Below are 15,092 nucleotides of genomic sequence, written 5' to 3'. Positions count from 1 at the left end.
TCGTGGTTGTCTGTATTCAGGACATATATAGAGGAGCTTAAATTATGGTTGTTGGGAAACTTGTATACATTTTCAACTGAAAAGTCTTGTTCTTTTCTTCTTGGGTTTGGCAAATTTCACTGTCGGATCAGGAAGATTTGATATCACGATCATGAAAGACTGTGACAGATTTGTCTGTAGAAGTTTTCAGCTTGCTTGACCGACTTTTACACGTAACTGGTGTCTGTGGTGTAATGATCTTTGCTTTTGCAATTTGAAGACATGAGTTTACTAAACTGGTTTGATATTTTATGGAGTTCCTCCATCTGCCAACTGCTGTATCCCATTCAGCCTGACAAAGCAGGTTGAAGAAGCCTACTATTTAAATTATCTAAATGTGTTAATATTGGCTTTAAAATATTTAATTTACAATCAAACACCTTATGACTGTGAATGGAGTTCTAAAATACAGTCAGTTATGTCAAGTCAGCACAATAATCGACACATCTCTCCAGGACCACGTGGGTGTCTTAATAATAATTATGGATAGAAGTTTTAAAAAATCTTAGGGTAGTTCAATCTCTACATTATTTCAATTTGGTCAATGGACAGCCAACAACGTGAAATGAATCAACAATGCCCTCTATATATGTAGTATGATCAATAGTACATTTATTCATCCTCTGTGTTTCAAACTTGTGTTTGATATACAACTTAAACTGTGAGACAGTCTTTGAAACAAACTAATTTCTTAAAGATATAATTAGTTTCATAACAACAAAAAATCGAGAACAAAAAGAAAAACAGTACCAAAATGTGTGGCTTACACAAAGTTTTCCACATCACTATCAACTAAGGCATGGTGAAAAACAAGTTAAAGCTTTCTGTAGACTGAGTAGAGTTTGGAAAGTTCTAGGCTAAGAAAACAGGTTTGGACATGATTCTGCTTCTGGGAATTCTTCATAACAGTGGAGCATAAAATGAACACACGTGAGAGTTCAAATTATTTGTTTCAAACCTGTTCTCATGGCCACCCATCGAAGACAATCACCTGTACAAAAGACCATTTTCCACTCCTCCCCCCCCCCACCCCCTTGCATTTTTTCTACATTATAAAGACACTTTTCAAGATGTCCACCTGTCTAAGACAACCACTTTTCTCCTCAACAATGGGTGGCCATCTTGGACAATTTCGACTGTATAATAATCTCAGCTGTATGATGGGGAGCAAGAATCTGTTAATGAACAACAGGCTTATATCAGCCTTATGAGAACAGCCAAGCACAAGATCAAGCTACGTCAGGAGATTTTGACGTTGAGGAGCTCAACTGAATGTATTTAATTTAAATTAAACTGAGAGGTATAATACATACACTCATTTCACCCATTTGTGATGCACACTCTTATTAATCAATAATTTCAACTGTACAAGAGGGAGCAAGATCTGTGAAATTAACAACAGGCTTATCAGAACAGAGCCTTGGCACGTCAGGAAATTTCAACATTGAGAAACTCGACTAAATGTGCATTTAAACTGCTAGGTACATGTACATAACATTTGGTAAGTTAAGTATTTGTTATTGAGTGTCATGAGGCCCAGTCATCAGCCAGGGAGTTCATGCAACGATCACAGGGCGCTCTACTTGATGTGGCCGTGTAGCGACGGCATCGCTCACACAGGTTCAGGGCGGCTGACATGAGGAGGACCTTGTAATCTACTTCCTCTGCTGTGTCTGAAACCACAAAGATGAACAAAAATGATACAACTGAAGTGAGTCTTTCCAAAACCAGATGATTTTCTCACATACCACTACCCAGTTTTAGAAATACTCATAAGATTATTTTTTAATTAATGTCGCCTTGGGACAAAGTTGCATTTTCAGTCAGTTTCACTTAACAAACAAAAACACTGGCACTAAAGAAAGCATTGTCAGGGTGGACTGGACAAAAAGGAAAGTAACTGGTTTTTCTCAAATTTGACCCAGACTTAAATGGTCAATATCTAACTCTGAATATAAGATAATGACCTTCTACATCTTCTTTGCACCAAATATGATTTTAATTCTAGCTTGATCTCATCAATTTGAGCTTTTCAAGCTCCTGCAGGAGTCTAATGCCCTTATACTCAATAGACACAAACAGAAAATTTGGAAAAGATATCTCTACACTGGCACTTCGCTGTTCGCTAACTAGACGAGACTCCCAGTTGACAGCTCAGCATTAAAATGAACTGGACAGAAGATAAAGTAAGAAAGTGAATAGACATCAAGCCTATGTCAAAGTGATAGTTATCCACAAGCAGGATAAAAAGTTTGCTAATTTCTAAAGACATACTGCTTGTCTCAAATAAAAAGTTTGTTCCCAAACTTTGACAAATCTTTTAAGTAGCCACTATTTTGAAGATCAATTTCTTGTTTTCTCAAATAAATTGTTGTAAGGTGTGTCAAGTCCTTAAAGTAACCATTATTTTGATAATGGAATTTTCTCTTTTTCAAATAAAAAGCTCTTACTTGTGATATCCTCCACGTCTGAGCAGCCAGAATTTTGATGATGTTTGTTTTGAAGTGTGAGGAATCCTTAACACAATCTATATTTTAATGAAGTACGATATTTTCGACTGTCAAAGATTGGAAAGCAGCCTGCATGAGGTAGAGTTTAATACCAGTACCTGAGCCCTGGATTCTGGTAGATCCTGCCAGTATCACAGCATCGTCTGGGATGGAGCGTGGAGCTTTGTCCAGGATGGTCACCTGTGACGTCTGTAGGACTTCACACACCGGGGAGGTGGACGAGGTGGTCTCAGGCTGCAGCTCCTGAGGGCAAGATTGGGGAGGTGGGGGGTGGTACATCTGTCCTTTAGTTCCTCATAGTGCATGGGTAGTTGACTAAGGCACAAATCACCAGGGTCTGTGAAGGCGTAAGTGACCAGAGTTCAAAGTTTAAAGTTATTTAACTTTGGCACAAGTGACCACGGCTCATAGTTTGTAAGGTTACTTAACTTTGGCACAAGTGACCACGGCTCATAGTTTGTAAGGTTACTTAACTTTGGCACAAGTGACCATGGCTCATAGTTTGTAAGGTTACTTAACTTTGGCACAAGTGACCATGGCTCACAAAAGCAGGAGTGACCAAATTCATAATTTGAAAGTATTTGATTTGGGCACAAGAGACCAAAGCTCCTAGTTTATAGAGGTAGGCCTTCTGTAATAAAGTCATGTGACCAGCTGGTGGTTTGAGGGCACTACTAGTGGAAGGTGCTCCTCCTTTTCTCTCCCTTTGGTGTTTCTATTTATTAGACTTACTTTTCCCCTTCACAATATGACCAATGTGTTGATGTGCTTCCCCTTACTCAAATTCTTAAAAAGCTCTCAAATAACCAGTGGTAAATCCACAGAGGGTGTTCCTCAACTTACTTATGTCGTAGACATCAGGCTAATGCTTACATTATAAGCAACTTGGCAAACAAAACCTATAGGAGGGTAGGCTGCTCTCTCTTCTCTCTTCGTAAAGTGTTTTACAGCGCTTGCAACTGCATAAGGTCATATGAGCGCGCGGGACACACCTAATATTTTCAGTTGGTAGGAAATTTTGAATTTTGCCCGGGTGGCGGCCGAAGCCTACTCTTATCGATTTTAGACCACCAAGGGATCTTTAACGTGCGCAACTTGCACACGGGCCCTCCGAGATTTTTCGCCCTTGTCCGAGAAGGCTAGGTGTAGATCTTTCCTACCAGAAAATCAGGGGTGTGGCTGAAAGACAGCAGTAAGAAGAAGTCAAGGAGAAGCAGTAGAAAGGCTGAAGAAAGAATCAGGAGCCCAGAGGAAGGGGCAAAGGAGGTGAGGGGGTGGGGGAAGAAAGAGGAGACGAAAGCAGGCGACAGAACATTGCTAGAGAGCAGGAAATGAGGTGAAAGGAGACAAATTTAGAGAAGAAAATTTTTCGGTTGCTACCCGGATTCGAACCCGGGACCTTTTGAATGAGAGGCCAACACCTTAACCTCTAGGCCACGAGAGCCCCCCGGGTAGGCTGCCTTGACAGAGTGCTGTGGAAATAATCTGACTATTCTCTACCAAAATAATGCAGAACCTCAGCTACTAGATGTAATTAAAACAACCTTTGAAAATAAATTTGGCTGTCTGAAAAGAAAAAGCATTAGACAGTGTATTATAGGAGGGAAACCAGATAAACTAGTAATAATAAGGCTCCAGAATTTTGGAAATATCTAGATATTTTTCCTTTTATAAGCTTCTACTCTTGGAGGCCAGCAGCAACAACAAATTTAGCAGTTTTCTGTAGCATGTCCACCAGTCTGTATAACTTTTCTAAGAGCCAAAGCTCTTCTCTCACATTATGGTGTTTCTTGCAGGTCTCCAGGACATGTTCAGTGGTCTGGTCACCTGCTCTGCTGGGGCATTCAGAAGACTGGACCTAGAAATATCTGGATAAGTGGCAAACCTGTCTAAAATTAATAATGGCACAACTTTCTAGGCTTACCCTAAGTAGGTCGTGCAGCTGAGGACTGCTGTAGATTAAAGTGTCAAAGTCCACGGGACTTTCTGTCCCCAACTCCTCCAACAGATCTCGCCGGATGTCAAAGACGGGCATCAGGCGGTGTGCGGCATCAGGGTTATTCCACGCCAGGTCTGGGGTGCACCAGCCAAGCTTGAAGATGCTGTCAGTGTCTGAATCTGCGTCATCGTGACCGGGGATGTACTGGAAGATCTCCTCTGCCAGATGGGGCATCACTGGGGCGAAAGCACTCGTCAGAGTCCTGGCAATGTGGTACTGAACCGTTTGGCTTGACCTTCGAACTTTGCTGTCAATGTCGCTACAGTAGCACCTGTGAGGAGACAGTTGAACAAAGTAATACAAGCAATAGTAGTACTGTACTGAGCTGCCTTCCACTCTTCCTTTCTCCTCTATATCATATATCTCTTCCTTCAAGCTCAGTTCCTATCTCAGGAGGAGAGGGCAAAGAAGGTGGAGAAGAAGGAGATAGATGAGGAGGCAGAGCAGCAGCAACAGCTAAAAAAAAAGAAGAAAAGAGAGAAGAAGAAGAGGTCAAACTGACATGTGCACAAAGAAGAGAGAAAAATGTCATACACAGCTATTGAACACAAAATTCTGAACTTTCAGACTATTGCAATCCTGGAAAGTTCAGGAAAAATTTCACCTTTACCACATTCATAGTAATAAAGTAAAACAAAACTCACCTGTCTCTTGTGATATTGATGTAAAAACTTGACAGATCAGAATACACAAACTTTTCAATGTTTTGGATGACTTTATGGTAGCTTATGCTCTCATAGGCTTCGTCTATCTGAAAAACAAGAGAGGAGATTCCATAAACACTTAATTCACATCATAACTGCAATAAGTTATCACAAAAAAGAACATCAAGTGATAGGAAAATGGCCTCTTATTAAAGACCACTCTCAGAAAACTTTGCAACCAATATAAAAATAAATGACTCGACAACTCCAAAGCAAAATCACTATCATGGGAACCACCATCGTCACCAACTAAGTCCCATAGTAAAAAAAAAAAGTTTGCAGAAGAAAACCTCTAAAAAATCTTAAACAACAGCATAAATATCACTGCAGAATCAAAACAAATGCTGGATCTAAGAAAATAAGATGAAATTTTGAAGAACAGCCTTAAAACATAACTCTGAAAAAGAACACAATTTTCTTTGATTTTACAACAAAGGAAAAATGTTGGGAGAGCGCCAAGAAAAAAATGACCTGGAGGAAACCACTTGGAGAGGAGAACGAAACACTGGATATTTCAACCTGAAACCTTTGACCTCTGTTTATCTCATTCGTGGAAGTTTTCAGTTTAGATCCTCTTCCTACAAATCTCTGGAGGGGTTTTCTTTTGTATAAAATGACAATCAGTTTATTAATAATAATAATAATAATAACAACAACAACACCTACAACAATAATGGTAATAAGCATAAAACAAAAATAATATTAATAATATAATAATAATAATGATCATATTGACGACGGTGATCATGGTAATAAAAACAATAATAATAACAATCATGATTTCAACAATAATGATGATGGTAACAACAATCTATATATCTATTATCTATTTGTGGTGGTCGAATTTTGCTATTCAAAAGGCTTTTTAATAGCTGCATTGATTGACATGCAGTTTTCGCCAAAAGATTCTTTAAAATATTCCCCAGATCATGACGCCCTACATTTTTTCAGTTTTGAGACAGTTTTGCTGCAAAAAGCTAAATTTCTTTATTTCGCCGATCGCTTTTGTAGGCCGAGGCTTCTGTCTCTGTAATTTTAGAAAATCCGCCAGGTTTGTTTATTTCAAGTCGTACTTCCGTTCGATACTATCGCGCATTGTCGCGCAGTACGGAGCATTATTTTAAGTGTGCGACCCGTATAGATCTAGCCTCATGTTTTCTTTTTTTACCAATGACTTTCAGTTGATGTTAATGCACCGATCATTTCTTTCATCGAAAGGGGGCCCAGCTAGTATATTATATTTGTGAAAGTTCGTCTCTTTGGTCGTCTAAAACTTCCGAACCACTTAACTGTCGCATTTTAACAAATTAACAGTGGTTCAGAATCATTAAAAGAGTGCACAGTTATATTAAGGAGTCTGAAGTCACTGTAGTTTAATTTACTGTTCTTCATTAGTTTCGTTCAGATCTGATCTTGGAAAGTCCGTCTTCTAAGACACAGTTGTAAAACAAGTAAGGATTCCGTTCACAAGCAGTGCGCACTGGTACCACAATGATTTGACAATCGATTCTTTCGAGTCCGTTCATCGATCGGGTACCAAAGTAGTCATAAACACTTGCAAACTCTCTCCCACTCACCTGCTGCATGGTGGTAGAGAGCACATAGAGCATGTACTGGTCTACTGCCGTCATCTCATCATAAGGCACTGAGTGAACCCCTGGCTCAAAGTCAAACAAGTTTCCCAGGAGGTGGCGCACACATTTTCTAACCTGAAAACATCCAGATCATTGACTCGGACATTCTCTTTCAAAATGACATATAAAATTTGAAAAGCGTAAGTAAAAAAAGTATGTAAAATATATTGTGGTTGGCTTACATAATTTGAAACTATTGTTGCTAAAAAGTGCTATTAGGCATTACTCTAGACCCCTGTAGTGCAACATAGTCTTTTGAGTTGATTAAGGGATAACTTTAAAAAACATAACTGATAATCTTTTAGAACTGGCAAACGTAAGTTATTCACGCCAAACAATTTTAGAACACTGGGTTTAAAATTTTAGGACCAACACATGTCAGTTCCAAAGACATAAACAAGGGAACTTTGCCCCATCTCAACAAATGCTTCAGTTAATATTTCTCTTGTGTTCAACTTTCTTCAGCTGAGACATTATGTAAGTCGAGTATGAGGTAACATCTTCTTTACTTCTTTGGGCAAGGTGAGACAGTTGAACAGTACCTACCTTAAAGACATCTTCATGAAAACGGCTTAAAATGCTGGGCCCCACTTGAATCTGCTGATGATGATGGCTGTGGGCAACCCACCAACGTAACACGTCGACGCCATATGACGGAGACGTCTTTTTGTTCTGTTCAAAACACACAAACACACACATACATATATTTATTATATATATATTTAATTATTTAAAATATATTCAACACAAAAAGACATTCAAAACCAATCACACTATGATGAATTCAAAGTCAGCTTAATAAAAGATGATAATAATAATAATAACAATAATATTAATTACAATAATATTAACTCTCTTCCTACCAGGCCAAAATCCACCACTGGCCCAGGGCTGTTCCCTGACCTATTTTTACGCCCCTACTCCATCAAAGGATAATGTCAAAACATCCAACTAAACACACACAAACCATATTTTATGGCCCATCAAACTGAAAGTTAAAAAATAATCTATCAGATGACGATACAATATTGAAGATTCATTCCAATTATATTACTTTGGGGTTCTAAAAGTGATTATGCAATATCGAAGGTGTCATATGAAATCAACAATTTTCCAGCTTTGAAAGGTCATATCTAAAAAAAAAACCAACAACAGCATCATTCAAACTTCCGAGGTACGTTGCCTCAAGTAATGCGAAGAAATGCTGAAAGTTATGTATGTGTACCTAATATAGAAGTAAAAATATGAGAGATATACTGAAGTCAGGGGAGCGCTTTTCTTCTTATAGTTTTACATGTCGAAGGGGACAAAAAAAGCGCTGAAATGACTAAAAAATCATCTATCAGTGCTATAATTTTTTTCGTATCTGCTAACAGGAAGTCTATTCTATTATTTTGAAAACGTGGATCGGCCGAGAATTTCGTGTCTTTTCATTACTGGATTGGAATAGATAGCGAGCCACTCGAGCCGTATTTTGCGGCTCTCGGTCCAGCGAGGCCAGGTCCGCGAGCCGCAAAATGCGGCTCGTGGTAGGGAAAGTGTTAATAATGATGATGATGATATTAAATATAATTAGTCTGTCAATGTCCGAAGACAACCAATGTATCTGCAGAGGAGGATATAATTTCTTAAAAGAAAAATATACTCACGTCATTTTGAGCAGACATCAGAATTGAAAAGAAAAGTAGTTGAAAGATGGCTTGCTTTGTTTACTCGTTTTTGACAGGTGACCCATGATCAATTCCTTTGTGCGCAGAACCCGATTTAGATCACTGTAGCTTATCACCGGTTTTCTCGGATTGATGAGTCAATCATGGACAATCTCTGAAACCTTAAAGAGGGGGAAAAAAAAAAGAAAGAAGTGACACCTACCTTCCCCCCATTAATGACCTCCTCAGGATCCGTTACATTCCCAACAGACTTTGACATTTTCTTGCCCTCCTCATCAGTGGCAAAACTATGGGTGACAATTTGCCTGGAGCAAAGAAACAAAAGAGAAATCTACATGTATAAATGTTGGGAAATTTGAGACATTGCTGAAGTGAATTATAGCATGGACCATTTTTTCCCAGATGTCCTCTCCACTCTTTTCAAGACGCTTCGCTTACTGTACAATGGATACTTTTTTTCACACACTCTTGTTTTTTGTGTTTTTCCAATTTCGTTTTTTGCTTACTTTTTACAAAAAAGACCTTTATCCTCATTTTGAACAACTGAATTGTAGTCACACAGAGTCAATACAATAACCGGCTTATCAAGCAGGAAACATAAATATAACAGCAACACCAGTTGTTGCAAACCACATAAAAAACATCCACATACCCACTTCAAACAAAACAGTTTCAATAGGCCAATGCTGTGACTGTGTACGTGAAGAAAGTAAACCATATGATGTACATCAAAAGTTCTCATTCCTTCTTAATGTAAAAGTGAAACTAATGTAAACAGAGGAAAATGAGAAGATAGCAGCTTCTTCACTAATTACAAGCTCCCTAATCACACGGATGAGGCAATACTAACTTGTATGGAGCTCTGCCATTAACAGCCACACTTGTCAACAAGGATGTCTGGAACCAGCCTTTGAACTGGTCGATTCCCTCCAGGTAAACGTCCGCTTGACCTCCGACCTCTGTAGAGCAGACCAGATGTAATTGACCATAAAGGATTGCAAATGTTTTACACTATCATCAACACAATATAGATCCCTTAGGAGAGATGGGATGCTTTGACCATCCCAGGATGCCAGGCAACAGCAGTTTACATATATGCTGAATACAGCAAAATGACCGACAAAAGAGAAAGATAACAGTACACTGATCACTAGTAGAAAAAGTAAAGGAGCTACTACTTGTGTACTGACCAGGGGTAGAAAGAGAGGAGGAAGATAGCAGTATACAGACCAATAGTAGAAAGACAAAAGGAGGTCATAGTGGTATACTGACTAAGGGTACAAAAAGAAAGATAGCAATATACTGACCTGCGAGAACAGATGCCCACGAGACACCGCTGTCAAACCAGATGTCTAGAATGTCCTCTCCTCTGCTGTAATCTGAACTCTGACCTTTGCCTAGCTGAAATGGAACATATTTTTGTAAGTTCATTTTTAGTTGACACTTTCACAATTTTTACTATTATAAACTCTGTTCAGTTCGTTTGTCCACGGCTCAGCCACTCATGTTAATTCAATGTCAAACCATTCCTCCTCAGAATGCAACTCATAAGAGTTAGTTAAGCACTGGGATCACAATGCATACAACAACTCACAACACACAGCATACTCATAATGCAAACAATATACTCATAACACAAATAATATAACCATAACACATACAACTAACAGGTCACACAATACACTAACAACACAAACAATATATTTACAGCATACTCATAACACATACAGCATATGTACTCACAACACATACAACATACTCACAACACATACAACATACTCACAACACATACAACATACTCATAACACATACAACAAACCCACAGCATACTCATAACACATGTAACACACTCACAACACATATAACATACAACACATTTAACACACTCACAACACACAACATACTAACAATACACAATACATGCAGCATACTCACATATGACATACCTACAGCACCCTCACAAACCAACAACAACATACCTCTGCCAGTAGTCGGTCAGGTAACAGCTCTGACACTGGAAGAGTCCACCAGCAGTCTGGGCTCTGAGTCCTGAACAGTTCCTTCAGATGGTCCACAGTTTCTCTACAAGGCAAGAAAGAAACAGCCTCTATAAAGTGTCATACATAATAAAAAGCCACAATTCGTCAAAGTCATTTCACAAATTTTAGTTGTTACACCCTGGGACTACTAGTAATAGGTATTGCTATATTGTAATCAGGAAATGACATTCTCCCCACCCACTCATCCCTCCCCAAAGCCATTGAAATGTCACTGTACCGTTAGGAAGCATCTTCAAGAAAGAAATCATACCCTTGGAAAAGAAACTTTACCAAATATTTTCTCAGTTTACTCTGCTGCAAGTACGGGTACTCTGCAATCAGCAGAGATGGAGAGTGTGAATGACAGCGATATTTGCCTCACAGCTGCAATATTGTACATCCCTTGAGTATTCCAGAAAGTTATTGTCAATGCCCATCAGCTTCCTATCAAAAGGAATATGGAAGTAAAGGGAATCATTTTAATTTCAAACATTTTCCGAAGGTATAGCTGCAAAGCTGACTGGCATCTGTGGAGTACTGGTTAGGCTCTCCAATACTGCATGCAGAAGAAATGAGTTGAGGAAAGTTATTTAATTAAAACTGTTTGCTGGCATGCCCTATCCTGCCCAGCTCTGGCTGGCCCTGACAGGGAGGTTTGAAGTAGCCTGGCTCTTAAATTATCTAAAATGAGTTGGAGGGGGCTTAATTAAAACATTTACTATCATAAGAGACATGAGGCTGACCTTGTGACGAGGGGTTCCCCAGACTCCTTGTGGTAGAACACAGGGATGGGGACACCCCACGTCCGCTGGCGGGAGATACACCAGTAGGGACGAGACTGGAGCTGGGACACCATGCCACCTTCTGACTGAGGCGGTGAGATTTTCACTTCTGACAGGCATTCCTGTAAAGTGAAGCTAATTTTGGATTTGTCGAAAGTGAACCTTGTTTTAGAATGTAACTCAATCCAATTATAAAATTCTACATACAATGTTTAACCCACAAAAAAAGGTACATGTGAACCTTTACTATTTTATTATGAAAACTTAGTTTAACAACACAAAATGCTTTCAAAATGTTACAGATATGTGTTTAATTTATAATTCATGTTGTTTCACGAGAGTCTCTTCGGTAAAATGAGTATGCTATATGTGATGTAGGCCAATGGCCTTAAAACAATGAATAAAATGCCTACCCATCACGTTTTAATGAGTCAGGCTGTTAGCAATGAATTTTACTTGAAGCAGATAAATTGTTGCTCTCGGGTTTACTAGTAACATCCAAGAATATTTCACATGGTCCATGAGTTTGGTATAGCAAATAAGCTAAGCAAGGCTCTCATGGCCAAGAGGATAGTTAGCTCAGGCTTACAATGTCATATACATTTTGTTGACAGAGTGTTTAGGTACATAGTCACATGAGTGTGTCCGTGAGTAAGAAATGATAACCCTAGCTTGAAAACAGGAAGAGGTGATGTGGACATTTAATCATCCATATTTCAACCCTCCCCACACTTTTCTACAAGACTTCTCCGGTCCAGTACAACATATTAAAAAGTAATTATTCAAACCATGTGACCCATCTTTATGACAGAGAAGACTGTTACCAGAGCCTGGTCCCGCAAAGCAGAGACATCGATGAACCATTGTTGACTGGACCGGATTATCACCGGCTTTTTGGTCCTCCAGTCATAGGGGTAGCTGTGGGTGAAGTTCTCCACTTGAAGAACATTCTTTGATAGTGCAGAAAGAACTGTCAGAAACAAAGGGTGTATCTATAGACATACACAGTTGAAAATTATCCAAGACGACAACTCACTGTCAAAGAGAAAAGTGGTAGTCTTAGACAGGTGGTCCCCTAGGACAATGCTATTATAATGAAGAAAAGACTGTTTTGTATTGTTTGCGAAGACTCATAATCCATAGTCATAATTTGGTAACACAGTGTACATATATGAAGAACATTCTGCAGTTCAAAGAACTGAAATAGAAACAGTTACAGTTATGACATTCTTAACTATATGAATATTAATATTAAACCACTGATAGCTGTCCGTCTGTTCTCATTTCACTATTGTTACTTTGAATTCAAGCTTGATTTTAACTAAATTTCTTTCTTTCTTTTTTAAACCAAAAACCTGCACACAAGATCAAAGAAAATGAAGGGTATACAGCACGAATCACCACTTGCTACATCTGCATCATCGCCCACAGTTTGTCAATTACTGAGCAGTTGTCCACCTCTGATGCATAATGACCTTAAGCATAAAATACCCCTCTCCTTCGTGGCCTCCCCCCCCCTCCCTGATCCCTCTCCTTCCTCATTCTCTCTCACCTTTTTTCTCCTACTTCTACTCCACCCCCTTTCCTCACTTCTCCCTACCTCCTCCTTCTCTACCCTAACCTCCTTCCCCCCCCCCCCACACCATGTTCAAAGAGCAATAAAACACTGTACCCACCTACAACAAGTTATTTCTCAGCCAATAACATGTACATAAGATCAAAGAAAAAGAAGGGTAAGCAGCACGGAATGTAAATTTTGCTTTAATTGAAAATCATTACCTGCTTCATTTGCATCATCATCCACAACTTTGCCGACCATTGAGCTGTCGACCCCTGAGGTGTAGCGACCTTGAGCATCCACATGACATTCCTGAGACAATCAATAACAAATTGTTATTTCGACACCGACTAAACATATAAAGATGCTTTAAACCTGTTTTAGTTTTGTAAAGAGTTTTACGGCACTTGCGACACTAACAGGTCACACAAGTGCTGAAGATTAAAGAGTTACTAGAGAGTAATATACAAAGAAAAGAAGGAGGAGAGATAAGGACAGCAGATGTTTGGTAGAAAAGAAGTAACAGACCTCATCATAGCACCCGTCAATCACCCATGAAATAGGAGCATTTCAGATTTGAGGAGAGAAGCAGCCAAACAATACTGCTTTTCTAGACAGTGAAAGGAACCCCTCGACTATTGTTCTTGTTGTTATTAGTCCAGTATGTACCACAAGACACAAATAGGCAAATTTGGAAGGAATTGGACACAGAGGTCAAAGGTGAGAAGAAAGAAAAACGAACGATGGAGGAGATACAACAACAAAGTAAACAGCCCACAGGTACATCAGATCAGGGCATAGACAGTATTTAAATTTAACCCAATTTAAAGGGTATCAACTCTTCATGGTATGCAAATGAATCCATCTGTCACCACTGTCCCCTCCCCAACCATCTTGGATATTTTAAAAAACAAACCGACTTTCAGACTCCTAATGTGAATATAGTATGTACAGCTTAACCCCCCTCCTCTAACCCCCTTCCACTTCCCCTCTCTCTCTACCTCAACCTTCCTCTGCCCCCTAAAAAAAAACCCAAAAAAAACATGAGTTCAAAGTGAATTCAGCCACTGTACTCACCAGTGGCAAGTCATTTCTCACTGCCACTTGAAAATCATCATGTCCATGGGCAGGGGCTGTGTGAACCAAACCTGTGCCCTTTCCAGGAAGAACATGCTCCCCAGGCAAGAATGGTAACTCTTGCTGGTTCAAAGGATGCTTGTAGACAGTGCCCTCTAAAGTGTGCCCTGAAAAGAAGTTGAGGAACAAAGCATGAGGAATGAAATATGATAGTCATAAAAACCTCACATAATATCTTTACATATTTTTACATCAACCCTCAGCCAGCTTTAAGTGTGGGTGGTGAAGGAGAACTGGAAGATTCCTCGTTATCACCTAATAAATGGACTCAGCGAGGTGCATATTTAAAACTAAAACGAGGTCCCTTCAGTTATCTCACATCACTTCACCATATAATAAATGTATTTAGAGGGGTGCAAATTTCATACTTGATCCCCAATCAAAAATCCAAAGGAGCTTATATCAAACAAGACCACCTTAAATATGTAATCTATAGTGGGGTGTATATATCTCAAACGAGGATCAAATCCAGAAAAAGCCATATCCAACAGCATGAAGGTTTAACTGCATCCATCATATCTTCTTGATCCCCTTCCTTCCGGACACCATCCCCCCCCCCCAACTCTCCCCAGCCCAAGGAAAAGAATATTTTGACCAACCAACTCACCATCAACATTGCACAGAAGCTCCAAGTCGCCACCGACAATGGCTTTCAGCTTCTCAACAAAACTCTCTTCACACAGATATACATTAGATGACCTTGCACATTTCAAGAACGCATATCTGAGGAGCAGCGTATAGGATGGAAAAAGTAAATATGTGAGCGTGCCTGGTGAAAGGTACCAAGAGACGGATTTGTTCGAACACAGATATCAGGCTTCAAAGGTCAAAAATATAATAAAAACTAAGTTCCATTAAAAATGGATTCTTTAGCCATTAATATATCGATATTTACAAGGACTTAAGTTTCTTTTACTTTAAAATACATTTTTAAAGATGTTTTTAACACAAGGTATATCGCATAATCCCCCAAAATGAGTGACAAAATTGGTTCTCCGAGGAAACACAGCGGGTGGTTTC

At 39.3% G+C, this 15,092-nt stretch overlaps 1 protein-coding gene across 2 annotated transcripts; it reads right to left on the bottom strand.

Annotated features, from left to right (window-relative positions):
* Nucleotides 1–627: 627 nt before the first annotated feature.
* On the bottom strand, nt 628–14,795 carry LOC101846203 (isoleucine--tRNA ligase, mitochondrial; the record flags this gene model as incomplete). Of its 2 annotated transcripts, none has more annotated exon segments than XM_035968771.1 (15): nt 628–1,718; nt 2,648–2,792; nt 4,474–4,819; nt 5,193–5,299; nt 6,830–6,961; nt 7,433–7,558; nt 8,759–8,861; nt 9,407–9,515; nt 9,864–9,957; nt 10,536–10,638; nt 11,339–11,499; nt 12,202–12,347; nt 13,157–13,247; nt 14,013–14,179; nt 14,680–14,795. In XM_035968771.1, coding segments are annotated over 15 exon segments (2,098 nt in total), but the record flags the coding sequence as incomplete, so codon positions are not given.
* Nucleotides 14,796–15,092: the final 297 nt, after the last annotated feature.

The sequence above is a fragment of the Aplysia californica genome, unplaced genomic scaffold (genome assembly GCF_000002075.1).
Source record: "Aplysia californica isolate F4 #8 unplaced genomic scaffold, AplCal3.0 scaffold00081, whole genome shotgun sequence".
Lineage (NCBI taxonomy): Eukaryota > Metazoa > Mollusca > Gastropoda > Aplysiida > Aplysiidae > Aplysia > Aplysia californica.
The sequence above is the reverse complement of the archived record's forward strand: the minus strand, read 5'-3'. Positions and strand labels throughout refer to the sequence as shown.